Here is a 26,702-nt window from a genome sequence, read left to right on the forward strand (position 1 = left end):
TAAGGCAAGTATAGTGTAGCTATTGAAATACAATGTATCAATATTCATTCAAATGTAATTATAGTTCACTGTCAAAAAGAGATTAAGGATAAGAGATTCCAAGGATATAGAAAACAAGGAGAAAACCTCCAAATAGCTACTCTTAAGCACTTACTTACATCGGTAAGTTACTGCAAATGGCATTTCATTGCATAATGAAGTATTTGATGATTCAAAACTGATGTCACCAGAAAGTAAAAATAAGAACACAACAGTGAGTTCTGAATCACACACACTGTTAGCTTTCTTGAAAAAGCCAGGTATAGTTAAACTTGCAAGTTAACAATAATTTGCCATATTATATGCAAGACAACACACATACCTTCGGAGTTCTTCATCTTCCTGTACATCTGGAAAGATTGCTTGAGTTTTCTTTAAAAAGACATGAAAATCTAGTTGTAAGAGTTTTCTAAATTGTTTGGATAAGTAGCTAGGTCATATCCTTACTTAAACCCAGTCTTAAAACCTGGGCACCCCTGCTAATGCAGCCAAGGAAAGGAATTCCGGATTTATCAGTCCTTTCTTTATTTAACTGTATGCTTAGCAGTCAACACCATTCCTCAGCCTGCTAACTGGCATTTTGAAGCAGAGGTAATGCCTGCCCCCTGCCCTTTCTCACCCAGCTGTACGCTGCATAGACAGCAATTAACACTCTGTTAGCTAAGTTACAACAGGAGAAGATTCATTCTCTTTCTGATTCTCGAATCAGTATTTGATGAGGCTAGTATATTTACAACTCCTTTAGGCTGGCTACACAACCTTAATGTAGCACCAAAGATAAGATTTTAATCTCTGTACAGAGAAGGGAAAGCATTTCAAATCATTCTCACTAGAGACAGTAGTGTGCAACTATATTAGAAATTGTTCGTGTTGAAATTGTTAGTGTTCAGAATTCAGATGCACCTTAAATAAATTCATGAGTACTAAAGGCAAATTATGCAAAATAACATTAGTCTTTTGAACAAGTGATAAAAATATACATATTTTATGTAATTGGCCACTTTTCTCCAAAAATCAAGTCTCCAGTGAGGACTTACTTGTGAGGGCAGTGTGCTTGGACACAGCCATTTATCCAGCAGTTTATCCCAAATTTTGTTCATATCCAAATCGTTAATTTCTGCTATCTCCTTAGCTGCCATATGGATATCTACATAAATAGGTAGAGACAATATATTTACAAACTAGTATTATCTTGCTTAGCATCTTTTAAAGAACAACTTTTTACTCCTTTGAAACTAGATTATGGATACTCACCAGGATAGTCTCTGCCAGTTGGATTTTGGATTCTTTGGTCTATACTGTGGTGTTCATATAGTAAAATTATAAGATTTGCTGGTTTCCCAATAGACTTCAAATGCTCTCCAGTGTTCAAGTTATGCGTTATTAGAACATTTTCTGTTGCTGATCGCTTATACTGCATATATAATTTCTTCTGTAAGACTCGGGCTTTTTCATGTGACTCATCCTTTAGCAAAACACCACAGTTTTATATAAAACAACATCCTTTTACTCAAAAACAATAGAAAAATCATCTTAACTTTTAATAGTCTAAAACAGTGAACCGGGTAGCAAGATCTGTTCTTTAGATGTGCCTGCATATCTGTATCTACAGGTATTTTTTCCTGTAAAAAGACACTATTAACCATACTGCTCTAGCAAGAAAACATATTTTGAAAAAAAATTGTAGGCAAAGATATGTTGTGAAAAAGCCAAATAAAATATGTACCACATGCACCAGTATGTAAAATTAAGACATTTTGAGGTAAGATGGAGAAGAAAAAAGATTTAATATTAAGCCTTGGCTGCTAGAATTACAGTTTAATTTTGGCACAATTCTATTCAAAGATGTGACTAAGTGTCAGAGGACTATTCAGTGTTCATTATGTCTCAATGACTCCATAGTAAGCTCGATATTTATAAGCAAGGCTGAGATTCTTATTCACCTTTCCCTACCAACCATGTAAACATAAGCCTGAGAATCAAGTCAAAGCAAACTTTCTTTATATATACTACTACAAATAGCTAAAGAATCTTTTTGCTCAAAGCAAAAGTTAATAACGCTATTGATCTAACAGCTGGAACAGATTCCACCTCATTTTCCCGCAGCAAGAAAAATGCACAGAACAGGAGAAAGAACAAATTACTCTTCCTTAAAACTGTATATTTTTTGTCCAACCTCCAAGAACTGTAAGCCTAATTTTTGCTAGATTGTAAACTGGAGAATATAACTGGACAGAGGGTTCTTCTGAGGGGTCACTTACACAGTCACTTCCCCAAAAGAAAGTACTTTCTGTATCAGGGTTGGTTATGGTACAATTTACACACCACTAGCCAAAACACCAAAAGACAAAACACTAACCTAAGTACCTGACTATACAACAACAGTCTTGCAAGCAGTTTACCATTACCTTAGCTGTAGTATTCTTTAGCCATTTCTCAGCCAGATAGAGACAGAATTTCAATGCCTGAATCTGGTCAGGACCTTTTTTTTAAAAGAAAAAAAAAAAGGGGGGGGCGAGGAAGTAAAAAAAGTAAGTTTTCATTAATCCTTTATACAGTATATCTATTTTATTTCAAAGAATTTAAAAAAAAAATAGAAGCTATTTAAAATATTAGGAAAGCTCTTGTGCCTGAAGAGCAAAAAAAATATGACCCGTTTGGATTCAGATAATAGAGAAGCTAGCTTTAATTTGGCTGAAATATGTGCTTCTGCTGGAAAACTTGTCTGTAGATGGTATGAACATGTAGAAACTTTAAGGTAGACAACATGGCTTAAAAAGAGAGCAAAAAGGATTTAATAGTGATGCTGTGTTATAAAATGGCTGTTGTTCTAGCCTACTGTTCAAAATTGGATGTAGGAGACAAATGCATTTTTATTCTCAAACTTCCCCATGTTTTATCCAAGAACACTGAACAAATGTTTGGTCACAGGCTAGCTATTATTTTCTCAAACCTATTCTCGTCCTCCCATTACTTCACCCCTCAAGGAATCACATAGCACCTTACCTGTTGGAAATTCTTGTGCAATCTTGTGAGCAATAGCTACAGCCCACTCTGGATTAATGATAGACAGCAGATACGACTGAATCATCTGCACGGTTTTAGTTGTTTCCTTGTTAACAACTGATGTATATCCAGCGTTTCGCATTGCAAATATTTTTGGTTTCAACTTTTTTTCAAAGACATGTCGAGCTGCAGACATGTGTAAAGTATCCAGTGAAACCTAGAAAAACATTAATGTAGATTAAGAATTAGCTGAAGGTCTATAGTGAGGCCAAAAGAAAGACAAAAGCTCTTTTTGGGTGGCGGGAAGAATAATTTTGAAATACATTCTTTCAAGATGCTACTTTACCTTCATTAGTTTAGAAATCAACAGAAGTGTTGGGAAGGATTCCTCACTGAGCTCTGCAGCTGAAAGGAAAAAGACAGCTGCCTATGATAGTGTCACAGTCCACTTGCAGCTTTCTCTATAAAATTAAACACTTTCAGTTCATTGTTAGATGCAGACCTCCATTGGGAGAGAAAGACTATAATCTTAATTATCCATACTGGCCCGGGAAGTGAGATATGTAGGTTACTTTTGTCTTTGACAGGTCTTAACAAAAGAATTTGAGGACAGAATTCTGCATTATATATATCGCCTTAGCTCCACTGAAAGTCAGTTACCTCACCAGTAGCAATTTGGGAGCACAAGTGCTTTCAGAAGTACTTGGGATGAAAACTGCATTAGTAAAGAAATACAATTAATATAAAATATATACTGTAGAACTTTAAAGTTCACAGATAGCAGAGAAATGGAATTATACATATATCTAGCCATAAGAAATACTGAACGTACATATAATATTCCAGAAACATTGTGCAGTTCTAAAGAATATCAGATGAAAAGGCAGTCTGGTTTGAGCAGCTGGAGATAAGGGAATCACATGCTCTAAAACATATTGGTGTTCTAGGTCTACAGGTGGAGAAATTCTTTTATAAGATTCCAGATGTCTGAGGAGGCTCAAAGCCTGGGGGGGTGGGAAGAAAGAAAAAGAAATAAGAAAATGAAAAAAACAATGAAAAAGCAAAAAAGCACCAAGACTACTACATTTGTCTCTCCCCCCCAGTAAACATGCTTAAGTCCTGGAGGCATATGGTTTTTTTGGCAAAGTTGGTACGTATCTAGAGTTTTTATCCCTGCTATGAGCCATTGCTGATAAATAGTTAGAGATGACTATTTCTTGAATGCTATTCTGTGAATGAGAGCTGTGTAGATAGAATAATTCAATTAATTTCAGCAGACTCTCAGATTAACTACGCTAATAAATAGACAGAACAGAATACAGATGCCATTATCAAGGTAATAGCAACATATTTGGACATACCTGATTCAGCTGGATACTGGTACTCTTTTCATCAGCATTTTGTATCACTTTCAGGACAATTTCAATAGTTTCATAGTCATAAGGATCAAGCTGTTTAAAATAACGAACTCATTTATAAGATCTTACATGATTTGTCTTTATAAAAACATGTAACTGAGTTAACTTTTTCCAATTTTAATACCAACTATATTGACATTACACTGAAGAAACAGTATAAGCATTATGACACACTCTAAAAGAAAAGACTTCCACTTCATAGTCCTAAATCCTAAAAAAATTGTCAGGATATTGCAGAAAGACCAAATACGAAGTGATCAAAAGAAAAAAACCCAACAAATCCTAAAAGCCCTCAAAACCAAAACCCAACCAAACAAAAAAACCCCAAGATATAAATTTTTTTGCCCCTATCTATTTTTAATACACTTCAAAATATTTCTAGTGTGCTATGATATTTAGAAATTACTTTTTTGTTTGATTATTTTCTGGTTATTTTTTAAGGGAAGTTGGGAAGAAAGACTCTACCTGTCTTTAAAGAAAATTAGATATGTTGTTCTATTTTTTGTTCTAGAGACATAGAAAACTGAAGCTTAACATTTACATTCTTTAGCAAAACTGGAAAAAAATAACCTTTCCAAATTTCTGTGGAATTCTTAATCTGTCATTCAAGTGACATCTGAGACTAGATGCATATTTCAGGGATTCTTTTTCCTTGTTTTGGTGTGGGTTTTTCTCTTTTGTCTTTTTTTTTTTAATTTATTTTTTACCTTGTACAATATTCCACTCAGGCTAGTGACCAGGTCTTTTGTGCTTTTCAGTAGAGGAATTATTTCTAGTGCTCTAGCTAGTAATGTGGAATGAGGTTGCTTCTCACTGTATTCTGCAGAGTCATCTTCAACATGATTTGTATTAGCATTCTGGAGAAGAAGTGTTTCAATGCAAAGCTGCAGTGCGGCATCACTGTCCAGCATGAAAGTACTAGAAGAAGACAGAATATTATTTTCTCCGGTGTCATCAAAGTGCTTATCTCCTTGTGAATACATTCACCAGGAGACCAGTATGTGTTGTGATTAATATTAAAAAAAAAAAAAAAAAAAGGAACAATTTGCATATCACATTAATTAGGATCTATTTAAATTAAAATAGATTTCAGTAGGCATTGTTATTATTACAGCAACAATTAAATACGACTGATTTGCTTCAATTATTACCTGCAGTAATTCAATATGAGATCTGTGTCTACTTTTGGATTTTGTACCAGTGTTCTTATGAGTTCCTTCTTCCTTACTGGTGGTTGTCTAAATACAGTCTCAAAAGAAATCTACAGATAAATAAACATTATATCTTCTTCCCAAAGAAGTCATTTAGGCAATATCAAGACTATTTCCTTATATAGTTAACCTCTTACATTTTCTTTAGTTTCAATCCAGAGATTTTTAAAGCAGCAAAAAGCAGTGCATTTGCTGACTATGCCCTGTGCCAAATACTACTTAGGCACTCAAAAGTTCTTTTACAGCACTCTCAATTATTGCATTTCTCAGTTTGAGGTTTATTTAAGACAACAAGCAGAATGAAAAATTAAAAACAAAACCACCCCCCAGCTTTCCTTACATTTGAATGGGAAATCTGTCTAAAAATCACAATACATCTCTAAATATACTGACATTTAATCAGTTACTAAAACCCTAAGATAAATAATTAAAAAAGGAAAAAAAAAAAAAAAAACACACAACTTACACCAAATTTACTGAGTTGGATACCCCATTCTGCATCAGTAACTAATTCTTGGAATTTTTTATTTTCTTCTGCTTCACCACATTGGTTAGCAAGCTGTGCTCCAACCAGAGCTACTGCCTAAAAGGAGCGAGAAGGGAAGTGAATACAAGTATAATAAATAATTTGAAAATTGGGAACCCTAAGGTCTAAATCCTTAGATGAACTTAAAAAAAATTCATAGATGATCACATAACTGTGTAAAATGAAAACAAACCTCACAGAAGGTTTTAGGTAGTATCAGGCTTACCCCACCTCCTGAGTTGGCAGTTCAAATCTGCTTTAAAATTGAGTTTCTTTCTCAAAAATGTTTTGTTAGTATTGTACTCGTGAAACTAATACAAAAGGTATTTATTTATTCATTCCATTCTTGATGACTGCTGTCAGAGAACAATTTCTCCAAAATATAATGTAGGTATAAATTAGGGTGGGACCTAAAATAAACAATTTCGAGCTTTGGAATAAGTCATGATGAGATAACCCCATACTTAAGATTTAGATCATGCTAACTATTCACAGCAACTGCCTGTGTACAATCTTACACTGTGGTAAAGAGAGGTAGCTTCTCTCTCAGTGGTGCCCTAAATGAGGAACTTGTTGAAACAGTTATACCCTTAATAATGGCAAACTATTCCACTTCCATATGATATTGCTGATATCTTTTTTAAAGAAACTCTTTAACATTCATATTTTCTGAAGAAATACATTGCCTTGTGAATTTACCAAAACTTTTCTGTAATTTTGCCATGTATTGTTTATGACATCCCACAGCTTATTGAACATATCTTCCTTGGGCAAAATTGTGCAATATCCCAATGCCAGGTTCTGATCTATGAGCCGACAGTTGAATACCTGCGTTTTAGGGATAAAAAAAAAAAAAAAAGAAAAAGAAAAAAAAGAACAAGGTATAAACTTTAGGAATTTCTTTTAATAGGTCTCTGTGTATAAAGTGTAATACATGAAAAGTACTCTGTAATTTAGAGGTGTATTGCACCTTCAAGTTAGATGGGGAAAAAAAGAGTAAAAATGCATTTCAGGTTTTAGAACTTAAAATCTAAATATACTGAAGCTAAAAGTAACTTCCCTTAGTCTAAACTGCCTTAGAAGACGGTATATTGCAGGTTTTACAGATAACTTTTTTAAAAATTCTCCTCAACTAGAAGTAGTCTACAAATCTAAAATGAAACCAGGATTGAAAATGAGATAGAGAATACCTACAGATCACAAAGGCCATTGTTAGAATTTAGGAGTCCTTAAAGGATCCTACAAAGATTTAAGCTCCCACTGTACCTAACCTTTCAGGCAGAGCAACTGGTGTATGATCAAAGAGCCATAGTCTACAAGAGGCTCAAATACGTCAGGGCTACAATGTGTGGCTGCCAGCGATGCGGAGTCAGTTCAAAAGCTATTCAGAAACATGTGCTCCAGCTGTGGTAAGAAGCAAGGCAGCTGGGATTGCAGAGGCCAACGCTGTCAGACCATCCAGCCAACACCCCGTTCTGGTATTGAGACATGAGGCTGTGGAACCCAATCCCTTCCCACCACTGCAATATTGTCAGTACTTCCCTTCACCTTCTCTACGGTTTTCCAAGGTGTGTGATTTTTCCAGAATGTGTGGGGTTTGTGGCATTTGGCTACATGACAATTTCAGAATGGGCTTCTGCAATAAGGAGGGTAGCATCTTTCTTGATAGAGCAGAAGGGGCTCACTCTTACTCTTTTCAGAGCATCCTTACCTTGTGTAGTAAGGTCAGGATAGTGGTCATAATTACTGAAGTACACTTCTGTTTCATAGCAATGAGAAAACTTTTGGTTTCAGCTAGCATATTGCCATCGTGTAGCTATCATAAAAAAAGAAAAAAGACAGCACACAGTTAAAAAATTCTAAGCCTTCAAATTCTCTTGTCATTTATAGCATAATACAAGGTACTATAGTAATTGTATTTTCAGGTTTAATTAAGGTCTTATAAAGATCTCTTCTAGGTAGAAAAAGGATTTATGTTTCCAAGTGCTTTTTCACTGAGGACTGTTTCTTGAATATTCTACTTGTAACATTTCCCATACTAACCAATGATAAAACAATGTGAAAGAACGTAAGAAACCATTATTAAAATTCATTTTATTTCTGGCCTCCCTGCAGAGACTAGAAGTTTAGTTCTGAACAGACTTTGCAAAGAGAAACAGAGGACCATGAAGAACAGGGAAGAAACTATCAGCTCCTTTCACAAAATGACTCAACATCTGATCAAGTGGTATTAATTTTTGAACAGTCACGGTGAAAGCCTCTCCCAAAGCTATCAAATTCTTATGTAACTACTCTAAACTTGTTAATAGTTGGCATACTTCTAAGATTTACTCTTGTCAAAATTCAGCATCATCCTTGCCATACCTTTTCACTCAGGGACAAATCCATGTTATTTGATACACCATGCTGAAGACAGGATCCAAATGAACAGACTATTAGCCGCAAAGCTAACTCACACTGACTGCACTCCATGAGGTTCTGTAGCACTGCACAGATGGGAGTTCTAGCTGGCAGCAGAAGGTTTTGTCCTGTGATATATTTCAAAAACAAACCCCAGAAAATAATTAGTATCTTTATATTAAGCATATCGTTCTTCGAATTAGTATCAGAGCAGTTTCTCTTTTTCTTCATTAAATTTGTGACACAAGATCAGCCTTAGTTCCCTTTGAAACCTTAAATTTTCAGGGCTTTTAATTTAATAGAGACTCCCATTTTAGTTCAGAAACCAGAAGTTGGTCACCTTCTTAGAAAGGCTCTAATGGATCCCAGCTCACAGTGGTAGAACTTCTGTACTGAAGTACAGGCTTTGACACCATGCTCAAAATCACATGGCTGAATGGTAGCAATTATCATCCAAACTGGTGTCTTCTGTGCTGAACCAAGCTATGCCCCTAGAATATGGCTTTAAGTGGAACACCTAAGCACCTATTTAAAAAACTATGCGTGCTTGCATAGGTTTAACTTAAACCTCACATTTTCTAGTGGTCTGGTTTATATTTTAGCGTGGTGAATTTGCCATCATGATACCTTTAACAAATGCGCAGTTTGCCAGGCTTGTAGAGTCCAAAGGATACAGCTTGTTCTCTGAAAAACAGACAAATACAAATCAGCAGTGTACCAAGATCTCAGCAACACTATGAAGACTGGAAGTACCTTAAAAATACTATACTTTAGAGACAGTGCATAAAATAAACACACATGAACTCCAACAGCCAGGATTGCTGTTTTTAACTGTGCCTAATCAGAAGTTATTTTCCAGGAGGGAATACATACATTTTCAAATGCACAAAGGAGTACAAACCAACAGTTTTCAGTAACTACTTTGTGTGTAAATCCCTTTGTCTTGATAAGACAGTCAGCATAAACACTTTAGCTGTGAATGTAATAAATATTCAAATCAATCAAATAAGCATATCCTTTATAGGTAGATTTAGCACTATGCAACAGTATTTGCAATTACATGCTTTTTAATACACCAAAGACACATTATGAAAGAAAGCATTTACATTAAGAAGTATTAAAAATAAATAATTCTAAAATATTCAGCGCTTCTTTTTAGAGAGCTGGAAGTGTCTTTTTTCAGCATCTACAACATTGTAAGGTTCTGTTTATAATACTTGAAATTTTCAAAAAGTTGTGTGTATCTACAATGGTATATAATACAAGGACAATCTTTTTAGAATAAACTGAAATTCATCTTGATAAAATCCTGTCTCCATTAGTGACTACCAGAAGATGTCTAGAGAAGATCATAAGAACAGGGCAAGTTTATAGTAACACTTATCCAGAGCATTCTCCATGTTTTCAGGTATTTGTCATTCAGATTCTTCCTGAACCAGAACAAAAAACAAAGTCATCTTTACAGTCTATACTCCCCCACCAATGGATATTTCTTCCATGAGTTTGTCTAACTGAGATTTCTGAGGCAATAATTTCCATACACATACTGAATTATTTATATTCCTAGACAAAAATTAATACGAAATACAGATTTTATATTTACTCAATGTTCAGGAAAGCAAGTTTACCACAAACAGGCAGGAGAGAAGAAATGGTTTCATATGCAACTGGAAGAGCTATCTGTGGATCAAGAACTATCCCATCTTCATTAAAAAAGTCATCATAAGTCCACTCTTCATAAGGATCTTTATCTCCTCCAAAAGATGTTGTCTAAATAAGAACATTGTCAAAAGTACACACAATAAAAAGAACAGCTAACAAGTCTACTAACAAACTAAGTGTTGCAAGAGATTCCAGTTTTCAAATACAGGAATAGAACGTGATCTTCTATTTGAAAATGGATTCTACTATACAATTTTTTGTTAAATGGCCAGTAGCATTAAACACATTTCCTAGAGTGGCCACATTTCTCTTAATGTTGCAGTTACTTAGTTGTACAGCCAAAATGCATTCTTAATTAATTTAATGGAGGCTTTCATAAACATTCTTAGCCAAATATGATAAGCAAACATTTTTCAAATAGTTTTTTTTTTTAGAAAAATAACATTCAGTGCATAAATATGCTTGCCTAGCCACTTTGATCTATTCCACTCAAACTGTAAGAGCCCATTCATTTCAAGTAGCCTAAAGCACTGCTTGACCTGAACAAAAAACAAAGACCCTATTCAAGAACTCAATCCATCTTAAAAGTTTTACAAAACTGCTGGAAATGCCTTCACATAATACATGCATTTAAAAATCAAAGCCTCCCTGCCATATTTTACCTATTTAAAAAAAACCAAAACTAACTTTTTTGAAGTCAGCTCTCTAGCAGTCCTGCTAGCAGCTATTCAACAAAATTACTAATATTTTCAGTCACATTAGCAGGATTTATTATAGTGAAACGTAAGTGGAGAATGCCACTTGTGTTTGTGCCACAGCTGCACTGCTTTTAGTACTCAAATCACATTACTCTTGATGCTGAAGTACAGACATATTCAGGAAAATTTTTATTTGTAGAGCTGGGGGCGGGTGTTTGCTTTTTAAACAAGCTGATTAAATATTGCTGGAGAAATGGGAGAAAAAAAGTATGTACAGTGAACACTATTCAGTCAATCAAGACATTATATTTTTTTAACATATTTATTTAAGTTAGCAGAAAATACCTTTATTGGAAATCCATAGTTTTCTATTTGGCACTGTCTGTAAATTTCCTTGGCAGCCAAAGTATATTTACATAGTTCCACAGAATCTAACAGTAAATCTGTAAAAATACTAAGATCATTAGCATACTATGAATGGAAGGTTCATATGTCCTATTAAAAGGAAACAACTTTTTACAGCACCTGTTTTTACAGAGGCATATATAGAAATTCACTTTGTTTTCATGTTCATTAAATATTATCTGGAAAATTGGATTCCCAACATGAACACAAATACATGATAATAGCAATTACCTGGACTACATACTGTAGCTGCTTGGCAAGCCATTTCATAGATCACTGCTGGAAGATTCATATTATTAGGAGTGATCATTGGAACATCAGCTCCCAACATATGACAAAGCCTCTGACATGCTGAAAACAGCAGCTTCCCTGTTTCTTCATTACAGTGATTTTCATAGAACTCCCTATTAAAAAAAAAAAAGGATGTTAAAAAAAAAATAGTCCTTAGGGCTTTTACTTAGGCCATATTCTGTTCTAATTATTTAATTCTCTTACTTATTTCACCTATATGACTCACTGCAACTAAAACTGAAGTGACTAAAGTGAAAAAATACAATGGAGCTTACCTTAGAAATATATACTGAAGCACACAGAACACGTTAATAATAAGAAATATATTTAACATTTTCATGCCATCTTTTTTGGCAAGAGGTGGTAGTAAGTTTGAATTATCTGACAACCTAAGCATGAGGCAGAGACCAGCTAGAAACCTTGACATGGTATGTAAAGTCAGCATACAATAGTTTTCTTCTACCTGTGTAAGCTGAAAAGCTCTCATAATGGTTATTTAATATTGTGCCTTACCTATCTCTCACTATAAAACTGTAGGGAGTCTTTTTACTTAGTAATCATGTTGTAGCAAAAAACAACGGCAATTTTCAGAGACTACAACTTAATTCTAAACTTAATATTGCATACAAGCAATATAAGCACATTGCTTAACACTCATTTTTAGAAAAAAAACCCTGAAACAAAACAAAAAACCCCTTTCCTTTGCTCTACATCTACTTCTTCTACAAAGTATCAAAAATAGTACAGAAAAGCCCCTTAGAAATTATAATCTTAAAAACCACTGCAGTTTTACCTGCATATTTTTACAGCATCTTCAACTTTTCCAGCATCTAGCGCTCTCAAGGCCAGTTTTTCTCCCAGTTCTTGCTCTGACCTTTGCAGGAGCAAAGCCAGTCTATACAACCTTGATTCAGTAGAACGGTTCTTGGTTTTACCATCTTCTGAATTACACTTCATTGTTTGCACTTTTCTAGACTTTGACAGAGATCTGACAGTTTCATAAGCTTTTATGTGATTCTCAAGAAGCCTAGACATCAGTGAAGGATTCCTAAATTCTTCGACTGAAAGAAAGATATCAAAATCTTCCTGCAACAAAAAATAAGATTATATATTTGTATTCATGTAACTTCCTTTAAAAATGTTGTGGGTTTTTTTTTGTTTGTTTTTGTTTTTTTGTTTTTGTTTAAATGTTTTTATTTCCTGTCTCACTCTTAGAGGAATACTTTGAGTATGAAGTTGACTTTACTAGTTTCTGCCAATTACTGATTTACATAATAAATTAGAGAATTTTGCTAGGCAGTAGGTAAGCAAAATAAAAAAACCTGAAGGATACTGCATGCTCAAATGCTGTATTAAATTATTTAAGTTTACAAACCATAATAAGATCTTAATAAAATATTACAATACTCTATCATGAAATCTTTGAAGTGTTAGCACTTAAGACTTTTGGGAGAGCATCTAATTTTTTGGTTTAAATGGACAACTGAGTTCTAGTAATTGGGAACTTTCCCAGGCACTATTTAAATTGCTAGATTAACCTCAGAATATCTTTGAAGTCAATAATAAAAACAACCTTTGCACATAAGTTGTAAATACGATTAATTTTTAACATCATCCATGATATAAGAACAACTGGAATAACAACAATAAATCAAAAGCGGTTTGAAACTATAAATACACCTACCTGCAGGGTAGCCAGTGTTTCAAACATCTTTAGGTTTGCTTCACATTCATCTTTCTTCAGAGGATTATCTGTTGGAGGAAAAAAACAATTACTTCCTGACTCCATTTACAGAAAAAATTTAAGATTTTTAAGTTGTAACTTACCTTTTTGAATGCTGAACAGGAATTTAAGGATTTCCACAAGCGTCTTAGTCATAAACATTTGTGTTTTTTGCTGCAGGAAAGGAAGAGATTAATGTTTTGTTTGGTCAAAATGCTGCCAGTAACAAACAGTGACACTCAGCCTTCCACTCCATTAAAATACTATGCAATGCTCTACAAACTTCTTAAGCAACAGTTATCAAGTCTAAGATACAACCAGTAGAAAAGCAAGGGAACAGAAAGGTATTGTAAACATACATCCCTTCTAGAAATAGTAAATATTTTATAGCTGTAATATGTATGTACTCCATACGGCCTGTTAGCTCTCACAGAAGTTTTGAAAATACCCACCCTTCTGCCTTTGTTCTTCCTTCCATTGCCCAGAATAACTCCCTAAAACAACCGCTAACAAAAATTCTCTTCTGTGGTTGCAAGACAGTAATGTGTACTGTCAACTGTGAAGCTTCAACCCACTGTGGTGCATAGCAAAGCCACACCTCCAGTTTTTAAATAGATGTTTTCCAAGCAACTAAATAAAGAACTGAAAAATACATAGAAGTAGAGGTATAATAATGCAGTAGGATTTATAAATTATTAATTGAATTCAGATAGCCATGCCACTGTGTGGAGATGCCTTTAAATTACACAAAGTAATTGTATTGTATACAGAATCAGAATAAACTCAAGTTGGAAGAGGATTCAAGAGGTTACCTAGTCTAACCTCTTGCTCTAAGCAGCACCAGTTCATCATTCATTTTTGCTGGAAGGCACAGTTTTTACATTTGCATCCCCTACATTTTTTTAAGCATCTGGGTAAGAATAGTATTTAGAATAATTTGTGCACACACTTTATGATGTGAAATGACTTGATACCTCTTCAGAATTATCTGCTTTATTCTGTAATACCAGTGTTCCCCACACAGTCAATCTCTCTGCAACTTTCTCAGCTTCAGCAAGAGTCAGAGATTTTAACAAAGTCAGAGATTCCTCTCCCTGGAGAGAAAAAAATGAATAAAAAGCAAACCAGAAATAATCAAAAGGAAAGGGCATTTGCTTTTGGAGAAGCTAAGTTATGTGTATGTCCTTGCTTTGATACAATGGTTGCATGATGGCCAATTGGGTAAGATTAATCTTCTGCTGATTAATTTCAAGTCTCTTTATAAAATATGTTTATTATGACATGACTTCCTTAAACTCCCTGAATAGTTTTCACTAAATCGATGAGGCTTTCAGTAAAATCTATGTGCTTACTCACTACAGGTTAATAGGCAAATTAAAATGCAGTTTTGTTCATTGGCAATTATGCAATGTTTTATAAGAGTATGATTATCAAGAATACCATGTGCTAATAAGGCAGAACAAATGTCAACATGAGAAACACTATCTTGCAGGGGAGTTAATTTGATTCCTTTAATCAAAATGCCTCCCTGTCTTCAGGTCAAAGAGATCCCAATAACATAACGAGGGAAAACCACACGGTATAAAAGTAATCACACCAACTATAATGTAGCAAGCAAAGTTAAATATTTCTAGTTAGGATATCAATGTAATTTAAAGATAACTTCAGGGGTTTTTTGCTAAACTGAGACTTCAAACTAACTTGGAAGAAAAATTCATACTAATAGATAAACATTCAACACCCTGTATCGCAAGACAAACATTCAGGTGCTCTCAATACTAAAGGGGCAGGTCTGTACTCATGTGGAATATCATTGCATTAGAAGAAAGCATTTCTCCGAAGAAAGAGTCTCTTTTTTTTTTTTGTTGGCAAGAAAGCAACTTGCCCAAAAACAACTCTAGCAAAAACAGTATGTGAAAACATGTAGAGTCTTCAATTCCAAACTTGTCATGTATATTGTGGGTCATAAATTTCATCCTTTTTTGCCACAAATGATGTTTAAAACTCTGACAAGGGTCTCATTTTCAATGTTAAGTATAGGCAGTTATGTGTACAATTAATAGAACCATAATTTAAAAAAAAAGTTATATGTAAACCATGTATAAGATTTCAGCAAGTAGTACAACTTGCCCGTTTTGAAAATAAGCCTCAGTGTCTTTAAATTCTGAGATCAACTGACATGAAGTATTTTAGTACCCTTTCTTTGTCAATCAGGTCTATCATCTTCAGAATATAGACTTCCACAGGGGGCAGCATATATGCTGCTACAATTTTCAAAGCATCCTCCAAAGAAGTAGGGGTATCTTGTTTAAGAATGTATTTCACTAGCCTCTGTAAGAAGAAAACAGATATGGACTTTAGTTTGTTGATGTATAGGATAACAAAATAAGTAATTTATACATGCTACTTCTTCATTGTAATTGTACAGCTTGTACCAAGCAAGTTACCTAGAAGCTGTGGGCTTTCAGGCAAAAAACATGTCCCAACAGGACAAGAAAAACAGATATTGATAAGAAGTGAGAACTACCAGTTGCTAGGATTTTTTGAAAAGTCTGGCTTCTTATACCCCATGAAAATACATGCAGGTAGCGTAGGGACTTTTGTTTAATAGAAGTAAGAGTAATGTTGATCACTTACCATTATCATCTGCTTGTCCTTTAAAAGATTAGTATCTCTTATCCCATAGGCTCGCAAAAGCTTCTTCATCTCCATCAGTCTATAACTTTCCTGCAGTAACTTTACTCTATGGACAAATTAGACTATTATTAATTTATTTGCTACCTATAGGTATGTGATTTAATCATTATACTACATCAGATACACAGTATTTCGCCCCCCCCAAAGCAGAATTCTAATTTAAAGTACAAACAAAACTGAGGTGGACTGTGGATTTTGCCTTACTTGACATGATTCATTTCCAAATGCTGTTTTACCAGCTGCTCCACTGCTGCACTCCATGGTACCATAGCACCATGCATTATCTGTAGAACTGCATCAAATTTCAGCTATAGAAGGAACATAAAGAGCTTACTTGTCAAAATAAGTTACAAGGTAATCTCTTGAAGTATTGTTCACATGTGATTGATTCATTTAGGCAAGCATTTTATTTCCTGGCCCAATCTCCACTTGCATAAAGAGCATCCATTATCATAATACAACGTGTCATGTTAGATTAGAAAATGCTTATAGTAATTTACGACACTGTAGAGCTTGAGTTTCATACATATTAAAGTTGGTGAGTTTTCCACGTGATAACATCAAAACTACAATTAAATTCTCAAGCAAAGAACATCACATGGGGGAAGATTACTAAGACAGAATAAAAGGACAGCATACGATTTGTTCTTCCTCATACCACTTGTAAAAACGTACTCTACGCTTATGTAAAATTTATGTGTTTCATTCTGAACTGATGTGTTAGAGCCACTTGATGCCTATTTCAGAAAATATACTTACATCTGTATCAGAGATACAGCCAATGACAGCTATTGCCTTTGCTTCCCATGCAGTTTCAAATACTGAAGCTGACCGTGTACGACAACGTTCTAGCAAATCCTGTATATTTTGGTAAAGATTATAAGGATATTTGAATTCAGAAAAGATAGGAATATTTTACAATATAAACAAAAATTAGAAGTTTTTTGAACATTAAGGCACAGATTTAGCTATCTTCCCTTGTATCTGTTAATGCCTTATTACTGAAATAGTACCTATCAATAAATTCATTGACAGGAGTAAGCTAATCTGAAAGCCTTTCCTAAAATTCAAGTGTAAATAAAAATGGTCATCAGATTTGTATTCTGCTTACTCATGTTTAAATAGCTTTCTTCAAAAGAAAGAAAATATGAATACCTTTATATACTGTAGAAGAAGTTCATCCTTTTGTAGATTATGTTCACACAGGTAGGGTTTTATAAACTTCTCCAAAATGGATGGGACAAGCTCTGGTGCCAAAATTTTATCAAACATGCGAAACACAATAGTAGTTGCATTTTCCTGGGCAGCAAGTAGAACAATGCCATGTTAGAACATCACACATGTTAGTACCGAACCTTTATGTCTCTAATAAATAATTCAACATCCAGTGTCCATTGAAATCAATTGAATGATTTCAAGAACTAGCATCCTTTTTTAGCTCAGATAAAAGCTTTCTTTTACAAAGCCCCTTATTGTTCAGTTGTACTTCTAATTTTTCTGTTGCTAATGCTTGCTCCACAATATATGATCTATAATGAATGGGAAATCATGGAGTTTAAGCCATACTTTCTCATAGTTTCTTGTCACGTTATATATTTATACCCACGGTTCAAACAAAATTTATAACAAACACAACATATCAAATAGTCTTAGCAGCTTATGAACACAAGTTCAACCAACCAATCCATCAGGACTCCTCTATTGTCTGACTTTAAATTGCATGCTACAAGATCTTTCTCCTTCTTAGAAGAATCCACTACTCAAAAGCACTTTCTGAAGTGTCTGCAGAATTACCTTTTCAAAATCACAGAGTGCCAGCCTGCAGTTGTATTTTCTGTACAGCGTTATCAGTTCTTGTAAATCATTTACCAGCTTCTTTAACCTATGTACCTCTTCATAGTCATCACATCTCTGAAACAGTGTTTAGAAGTGAAACATTAGAAGACTTGCTATAATCTTCAACACCATTAAGTGCCATCATAAACAGGAAGAAAACAAATCATTCTCCACACCTCTGGTATAAAACAAGAGTAGTTGACTTCTAATGCAGCAAAGAAGATTCTGGTAAGATATTAGGAAAAGATTCTTTCTAAATATAAAGACAGCGATGCACTATTAGAGCCTGCACAGGGAAGAGGGGTGAGCATTTCATTCACCAAAGTCTTAAGGACAGGTAAGACAAACAGCTAGGAACAAGGTACCTACAGCCAACATGTCATTTGAAGTCAGAACCCTATTTTTCATGTGATTTTCCAAGAAACTTCACAAACAATTTTTGATGCCTTGCAACCTTGAAGTTTTTATAAATATATATATATATATATGCTGAATTGTTACCTTTATATGGTATACAACAAAGAAAATCACGTACATGTTGAAAGTGGGACTTAACAGAGTAAATTTCTCTTCTTTCCATTACGCACTTCGAATGTGGGATTCAGAAGTTTAAGACAGCAGATCTAACACAAAATGTCAATGTTTCCAATTTTTTAAATGAACAGCTGATTAGCTTTGAGCTTTATCTTTCTCCACTTTCATAGTACCACCACTTTTATAGATGCCAGTATAGCTAGGATATATAACATACATAATTTATTTGTGTTCGCACAAATTCAGTATTCATAACCTTACAGCTAGCTGATTTTTAATACCTCTTTTCTCCAGGCCTTAACACATGGTAAATTGCAATTAATTTCCAAAAATTTCGACAGAGATGAGACATGTTTCTAATTTAAGTTCATAAGGAGTATCTTTACTGAAATTTAAGTGTTTTGTAGTGCTCAGGTTGATTTGTGTACTACAGGATATTCAAGAATATTATTCATATTTAGACTATTAATACATCTGTTAAAGGCTATTAATATTTCACTGACTTTTTTTTTTTTTTTTTTTTTTTTAAATCTTTAAACCCAAGATTAGAATTCAATTCCTTCCTTTGATGGAATTAAGTCAATCTTCACCAAAACCAAAAGTGACCTAGTTATCATCCACTCCAAGTCTAGCACAGAGCATATATTCTGAAGTCTCTTAGTACCAAATCCTTATATTTGCTACATTTCTTACCAAAGGAGTCCACTGGCCAAAAGTTGTCAGTCCCATTTCACCTTGATTTTTACTTGTAAAAAAAATCTCTGCCATTTGGAGTCCATTTTCTGGCCAATTTGCCTGTCCAAAATAATTGATATTAACAAACTGTATTATACATATAGAAATACAAGACATGCAGCATTTCTGCAGTGTGACTTACCTTATCAGTTAATTCAAGGTTTCGAGAACATTGTTCCAGCCATTTTGCTAATATTTTCTGAAAAAAATACAGTTATAAGTAGAGTTATGATTTCTATCAAAGCAAAATTTGCCATTAGAAATTTGTTTTATAAGAAATCATTTAAAATATAAAATGCAGGGAAAGGAGCTGCTTTAAAAGACAGAGGAACAAGGTTCTGACATTAAAAAATAAAAGCCTGTAGGTCTGACTATAAAATTATTTCAGCCTGAGAAAATTAGTCTTACCTGTCCCTTTGGCACAACTCTTCTTACGAAAGGGATCACAACATTTCTAAGCCACAAACATAGTTCCTTCAAAGGAACAGCAAAATGAATGGCATTAAGCAAGTTCTCCAGCATTTTCTCATCAAAGCTGCCTTCAAAATCTGGCTAAAATATTAAAACAGAACAATTACAGATAAATGGAGTATATGTTTATCTGATACTTTATAAAGCTGTTTCACTAATAGGAAGAAGCAATAGATCTCACAAATACAAAGAGAAAATCTCAGTACTCATGGACAGGAATTCAAAAAAAAAAAAAAATATAGTCCTGTTCAGAAAAACCAGAGGTTGGTCTTCTTAAACAAGACCTAATTGAAGCAATTTCTTTGGAAATTACGGTGGCAGGATCATGTCTTATTACTTTAGGACTTGCTCTGTAGTTCTGTCTTAAGAAAGAAAACAACAGACATGGACCTGAAATTCCTGCACTAATGAATATAATAGCCCATAGCCACTACTATGGATGTGTCATTCAGAGTAAGGAGTCTATATGATCATTTTTAAAGGATTTTAAGCTAGCCAGCAAATGTCCAATTAAAAATTCTGAGAGCTGTTCTTGCAAGAAAGTGAATGGAATATGATAACCACCACAGAATAAATCAAAGAATTGTCATCCTTCAGACCTAGAAATAAGCATTCTGACATCATAAATACCGGTTTATTCCTAAATCAATAAGAAGTTCAGCCTTCTAAGGAGCTAGGTGAAGAGGTAATCATTGTGATAATAGATGAGATTCTGGCATAGACCTTTGCTTCTTTGAGGAGCTTTTGGCTGGGACTGAGTTAATTTTCTTTCTGTTAGCTGGTATAGCATTATGTTTTGGATTTAGTATGAGAATAACATTGATAACAGACTGATGTCTTCAGTTGTTGCTAAGCAGTGTTTATACTAAGTCAAGGATTTTTCAGCTTCTCATGCCCAGCCAGCAAGAAGACTGGAGGGGCACAAGAAGTTGGGAGGTGACACAGCCAGGACAGCTGGCCAAAGCGGTGTTCCATACCATGTGATGTCATGCCCAGTACATAAACTGGAGTTGGCTGGGGGGGGAGTGGATCACTGTTTAGGAACTAACTGGGTGGTCAGCAAGCGGTGAGCAAAATGCATCGCTTGTTTTGTATATTCCAATTCTTTTATTTTTATTGTTATTGTTGTTATTATTATCATTATTTTCTTCCTTTCTGTCCTATTAAACTGTTCTTATCTCAAACCATGAGGTTTTGGGTTTTTTTTCCCCTGATTCTCTCCCCCATCCCACTGGGTGGGGGGAAGTGGGCAAGCGGCTGAGTGGTGCTTAGCTGCTGGATGGGGTTAAACCATGACAAGCTGTTTCGTAAGCATATTGGTCTAATTCTGTTCAATAGGGCTGGAAAATTTAAGAGACTTAACATCCTCCACAAATACCAAAGAGATGTCTATGCCATCTCACCTGGTGCCTAAGCCAGAGGTACTGTGCACAAGATAAATTTCCTTCTTCTAGCTGAAAAAGGATATTCTTGAAAATGTCTTCATTATTCAAGAATTCTGTCCAAGCAATACCACTAGAAGTGAGAGGAGGAAAAGAAATTCCATTATTGTTATATGTCAATATTAAAGAAGTTGGGGAGGAGAACCTCAAATCTTTTATGGCTGGCTAGTACTATATGGTGTAAGAGACAACAGTAGTGATAGATCGTGTGTGCATAAAATCACCTCCCCCTTCTATATACATTAAACAAACAAACAAAAAATCTATACAAAGTAGCACATGTGCAACAGATAACATATGTTTTCAACATAAAGGATGACTCAGCCTCTCTGCATTCTCCCTTCTCCACAGTAGAGTATGGGAAACTTCAGGAAGAGAAGGAAGGGTTCAAAGTTTAATGAACTCAAATTTAACAAAAAAAAAAAAAAAAAAATCTTAATTTCAATGGCACATCCTTAACTAGTACAATTAAATTTACTTTAAATCTTAATGAACAAACAGAAACAAACCTGAATTTCTCTAGTCCAAAAGCTCCATAAAAAGTTGTAAGCCTTGCCTGAGCTCTCAATACCTAAATGCAGACAAGAAATTTAAGGTCAATATCTGGCTTAACAAACAGTGATATTACATGGTCAGAATAACCACCACAAAGAGGAATAATGGAGGAAAATAAAGACTTTTCAAAAGTTTCAGCTAATTACATGTGTAAGTTTGTTTAATAAAGCATTAATGAAAAATTTCAATTGTGTAAGCACTTTACACTGAGTCTCCTTGAAGGCAGATGAGGCCTGTCCAGTATACAACATGACTAAATAAGAAACAAAATTAAATACTTTAAAGCACTTAAGAAAGCTTCTTCCTTCAATTTCTGGAGCATCTGAAAATGAATCTTTCTATGACTGAAGGAATCGCTTATTACTGAAACCTGTCATTACTGTGGTCCTCTTTCATACTATAAAATATAATCTTGTTTAAAAAGTTCAACAGTAGTACAGTTTTTAAAATTCTAAATCATAATTGTTTATCATATGATACTACAGGGCCAAGAAATTTGTCCTCACCTCAGTTATGGATACCGGAGCCCCATCAGATGGTGTAGCAATGGTTCTATCGTCTTTCTTCAAGATCTGAAACAAATGCACGAAATGGTTTGGCTGACAACTCAGTACATGCAGAACATGCCAGACAGTACTGTGATTTTAATAAAGACATGAGCAAAAACTTAGTATGTCTATAAACTAGAGTCTTTATTTTAAATGTTAGACTCTGATTGGATTTCTATATGCATGCAGGATCAGGTGGATAATATGTATCTCTCTGATTCTGTTTGATAAGGCAGGAAAGACTAAAATAATTAAGAAAAAAAAGACAACATTTTGAGCTTTTAGTCCTAAAAATTGATATTTAAAAGGTACTTAAAAAGACTACTACTCAAAACTAAAGCCTGATTTGTAGCGTGAAAATAAAACTGTAAGCCTTTTTTTGTCCTTAAGCAATAGACAGAACGAGGTTGGAACAAGCCTTGCTTCTTCTTCATGTTTGGTAACATACAATTTATAATGCATTTACTTTTTGAATAACTGTAACTCATTTGAAGATGTCCCCCCTCTCAAGTTGTACAGAACCACGTAATAGGAATGGATGAGTATAAGCAATTTAAACAAATAAAACACCTTACTCTGACTTTAGCATGGTTCAACATTTCTTGAGTGGTTTCGTACAGTGGCCATGGAGCATTTATGCAGTAATCCACAACAAATTGGCTATCCTGTTTGCATAAGGAAACAACTGAAATGAATTCCAAGGTCCTTTATAATTTGTATTACTTTATTAGAGAAAGAGAGTAGAAATAAAAACTTACCTGAATTTTTTGCAAATTTTCTTTGGCTTCATTCACAAGATCCAACCAGACTTCATGACCATAACTCCCAACAGAAGCTGAAGCTAGTTTCTCTAAAATAGTGTTTGCTTTCACTTTGTATACAAGCTATTTTAAAAAAACCAAAACCATAGTTTTCAGTTTGATGCAATTAAGTTTTAAGTAGACAGTCTTGAACTGACGACTCTACACTTTTGTTCACAATGTTTTTGAAATAAAGTGTGTCCATGTACACTGAATGATTTAAATACAGAAATGGATTACCAATTAGCCCCTAACAATTGTGGTATCATTTTATCTCACCAGGTAAGCCTGTTTTTTTTTATTTACCAAAAAACCCCAACAAAACAAAACAAAAAAGCAGAGGGAATATTTAAATTGCATTACTTGAATAAATCAGTTAATGAAGACAGACTACGTGTTAATAAATGCAAGTGAATTCTCTCTTTTTTTTTTAGCAGCACTGTTTCCTGCTAATTAAAGGGACAAAGGTGCCTTCTCCTGATCCAGCAGCGCTTATTTTGATCAGAAGTTGTACTTCTGCACCACTTCTCATTGCAAGGTTTGCTAGTTATTGTAAATAAAAACATAGCTCACCATGTAGTAGTCTAATTTTGAATCAGCTTTCAAGTATAGCGAGTTGCTTTGTAAGGTAACATTCTACTATATGTGTAATATTTTTAATACTTTCTGTTGGACTATAGGCCAGGAACCTTATGAGTAAGATCAGTTATACTAATTAATGTCCAAATGTATTTATCAAGAATGGACAACTTACCTCAACATCTAGTCCAAACTGAATAGCAAAATTCTCTGCTTCAGTGAATTTGTGTTTGTGAAGTAAGCGACTTAGTCTAGGGGCGAAATATAGTAAAGTATACTACTTCAATAGAAGTGCCAAACCACAGATAAAAAAAATAAAATAATGAAAGTGTTTCATGGAAACTAGTACCTATTTTCTGGCAAGGCTTCGGTTAAACTTCTCATCACAACAATAGAAACTGGGCCTTCAGAGGGTCTGAGGTTGAGAGGGAACTATGTGAGTTTATCAACTATGAAACAACTATATGTAAAAGTAATCTGCCATTTTTATATAATAATGATCTAGTAAGAAACAAAATGTTGTCTTACATCTGATGTTTTTCATGAATTCCTTCCAAGAAGTATATTGTATCCTGTGGCATGCAATAACAAAAATCATTAGGTTGTAAGGGAAATCAGTCGTAAGAAAGGACAACTGCAATGCATTAAGTGTTTCTTCATCTAGAAACAAACTACTGCTTTTCTCTCAGATAAGTTTGGGTTTTTTAAATGCTTACCATGTTATTTCCTGGATAGTTTCCACAGCCTAAAATTTCTGAGAGCCTTAACTGAACAGACTGAAACCACTCTGCTATCGCAGTTGAATTACCATCAGTACACCCTCCACGAGTGAATCATTTTCTCAAAACTACACTCTCATTTTGTCATAAGCAGGTCACACCTCTTCACATCTTCACATCTTTTAGAATCTGATCTCTGTGCTACATTCCATACAGACAATATATGTCTTGGCATTTCCCACCTTGACTTTATCATCTCAGATCAAAGAAAAGGGATATATTAGCCATTATTTTCTCCACTGTGTAGCTGCATATATGATCTTTTCTGCCAAGTGCTTCACACAAGGCAAGCAATTTCATCAGCTTTGCATTTTATTGCATATCAGATCCAGAGCTTACTACATTCACTTTCACAATTCCAATGAAGAGCTACCGCTTAGACTTCTGACTTGGTATCCTCTCACACACGCACTCCACTTCACCCACCAGTCTTTACAACACTCCTAATTCATAAAGTTCTCACTCTCTTTTTGACCTTTTATTAAAGTCTTTATAAGGAAGCAGTTTAAACAGTAGAAGTAATTCTCTCATCTAAACTTAAATAAATCCCAAATAAATCCAGAGCCTTTTTCTGTGCTAAGAGAACTTAAAAGTTCATACAGCTTTTAGCTGTAACAGCAGCAAAACCAACTGGCAGTAGTATAAAACATTGCAATAGACCTGGGCCTGGAATTAAACTGTTCAGTCTGCCATATATTGTATCTTTTTCTCCCTCCTTTGGGAACATAATTTAATCTTTCTTCGTACAGTTCCTGCACAGTTTCTAGCACAAATCACTTCTAATCTAACAAGAATAACACAGTACCCTCTTTAATAATTATACCCATTAAGACAACTGTATTTCTTCAAACAACAACAACAACAAAAATCTAAACATACTGTGCCAATCCCACTTTGAACAAGTGAAGAAACAATAGATACTTCCAAAGAATAGAGCGGTTGCATAGTGGGCAATGCAAAAACCATTAGACTTCTCATCTATAAAAAAAGGGGAAAACAAACAAACAAATCAGAAATTTTTTTTCTTCATACACTGGTGACAGAATGATGTTTGCAGAATCATTTCTGGATTCTTATGGAGTTAGATGAAAGACACTATTTTCATAAGTTTTTATGTAAAAAGCAGGTCTCTACAATTTGAGAAAGTTTAATGAAGCTTTAGATGTTGCCTCTATATGTAGACAGGTTTCATTTAAAAAATTTGTATAATGTTCATCCTGGCATTCCATTTCAGTTAACTCCACTGACTGTACATGGAGCAGATACTGGTCTAAAGAAATCTGTGAAGGTATGCAAGACATTCGTAAATTTTGCTGCTCTTCACTATCTGCCAATCATTAAAAAAAAAAGCAAACAAACAAACCCCAAACAATCCATAAAAAACCCAAACAGCAGGGCAGCTTGCCCTGGTCGCCACTGTAAGACGATGCAGTAGTCCCTCACTCGCTATATCCTAATATGTAGATGGTCACATTTTAGTTTTGGCTTTGAGCTCCTGAGAATTCTGTCTGCTCCAAAAATTTAGCCATCTCCTTTTCTTTTCTCCCCCCCCACCCCCCACCCCCCCTTTCTGTGAGTGACTACATAACAGTTGAAGAACAGAACACAGATAAAATGATTATACCTGTTTGTTATCTGGTATTGTCATGACTATCAGTTTAACATTGGCAAGCCCTTGCCTACAGAACAAGAAAGAGAAACAAGAAAGCAAAATATACTGTATAAATTCTATGTTAGAACTGTAAAATATTCTTGCTTCCGAGTTTCAGAAAACTGGTTTTCCATGGAAACTGGTACATTTTAAAACCCTACAGTGCACCCAAAAATAACAAGTGTTTTAAGCATGTAGAGGACATACATTTAACTTCTGATGTTTTTAAGCTTTTCAAATGGATCTGATTATTATTTTTTTAAACTGGCACAGAGCAATGGAAAGAGCCAAGAGTCTTGCCTTCTAATCTTAACTGGCATTAATTCTTTTGCATTTTAACCAATACATGCATCTCCAGATTTTGGCTTCTCCATCTGCAGAATGAAGATCTATTTACCTATCCAAAAACCAGACTAGATCTTTTATAACATCAGACTTGTAAGCCATATTATACACCTTATTTTAGACCAGCATTTCCTAAATGATACAGGTTACATGCAAGATTCCTTAGCAGTAACAATAGATAAAAACAAGAGAAAGCAGAAAGCACCAAGATTTTCTTTTCTACAATACAGAGCTAAGGATACCTACAGTCCAATTATTTTGTCCTACTGACTAGAAAGATTTCAACAAAGGTTCTAAAATTCACTACCACAGAAAATCAAGTGTTTGTGGCATATTTCTTGTAATGATAGA

General features: G+C 34.5%; 1 protein-coding gene across 1 annotated transcript in view; it reads right to left on the bottom strand.

The window, feature by feature from the left end:
• Positions 1-26,702, bottom strand: part of KNTC1 (kinetochore associated 1) — a 41,637-nt gene that overhangs the window by 9,701 nt on the left and 5,234 nt on the right. Inside the window, 41 exon segments of the mRNA XM_049804410.1 lie at positions 362-411; positions 1,077-1,186; positions 1,294-1,504; positions 2,448-2,521; positions 3,046-3,262; positions 3,392-3,450; positions 3,878-4,049; positions 4,407-4,496; positions 5,171-5,381; positions 5,615-5,724; positions 6,141-6,257; positions 6,900-7,028; positions 7,912-8,016; positions 8,565-8,728; positions 9,228-9,284; positions 10,229-10,370; positions 11,306-11,403; positions 11,597-11,769; positions 12,450-12,742; positions 13,341-13,408; positions 13,484-13,553; positions 14,354-14,473; positions 15,576-15,710; positions 16,017-16,122; positions 16,281-16,384; positions 16,836-16,934; positions 17,232-17,375; positions 17,871-17,987; positions 19,140-19,241; positions 19,324-19,380; positions 19,590-19,733; positions 21,056-21,167; positions 21,604-21,665; positions 22,156-22,221; positions 22,773-22,862; positions 22,956-23,081; positions 23,752-23,827; positions 23,926-23,991; positions 24,105-24,148; positions 25,235-25,333; positions 25,980-26,034. Of these exon segments, the coding sequence (XP_049660367.1) occupies positions 362-411; positions 1,077-1,186; positions 1,294-1,504; positions 2,448-2,521; positions 3,046-3,262; positions 3,392-3,450; positions 3,878-4,049; positions 4,407-4,496; positions 5,171-5,381; positions 5,615-5,724; positions 6,141-6,257; positions 6,900-7,028; positions 7,912-8,016; positions 8,565-8,728; positions 9,228-9,284; positions 10,229-10,370; positions 11,306-11,403; positions 11,597-11,769; positions 12,450-12,742; positions 13,341-13,408; positions 13,484-13,553; positions 14,354-14,473; positions 15,576-15,710; positions 16,017-16,122; positions 16,281-16,384; positions 16,836-16,934; positions 17,232-17,375; positions 17,871-17,987; positions 19,140-19,241; positions 19,324-19,380; positions 19,590-19,733; positions 21,056-21,167; positions 21,604-21,665; positions 22,156-22,221; positions 22,773-22,862; positions 22,956-23,081; positions 23,752-23,827; positions 23,926-23,991; positions 24,105-24,148; positions 25,235-25,333; positions 25,980-26,034 (4,644 nt within the window).

Source organism: Accipiter gentilis, chromosome 7, assembly GCF_929443795.1.
Source record: "Accipiter gentilis chromosome 7, bAccGen1.1, whole genome shotgun sequence".
In the NCBI taxonomy this organism is placed as follows: Eukaryota; Metazoa; Chordata; class Aves; order Accipitriformes; family Accipitridae; genus Astur; species Astur gentilis.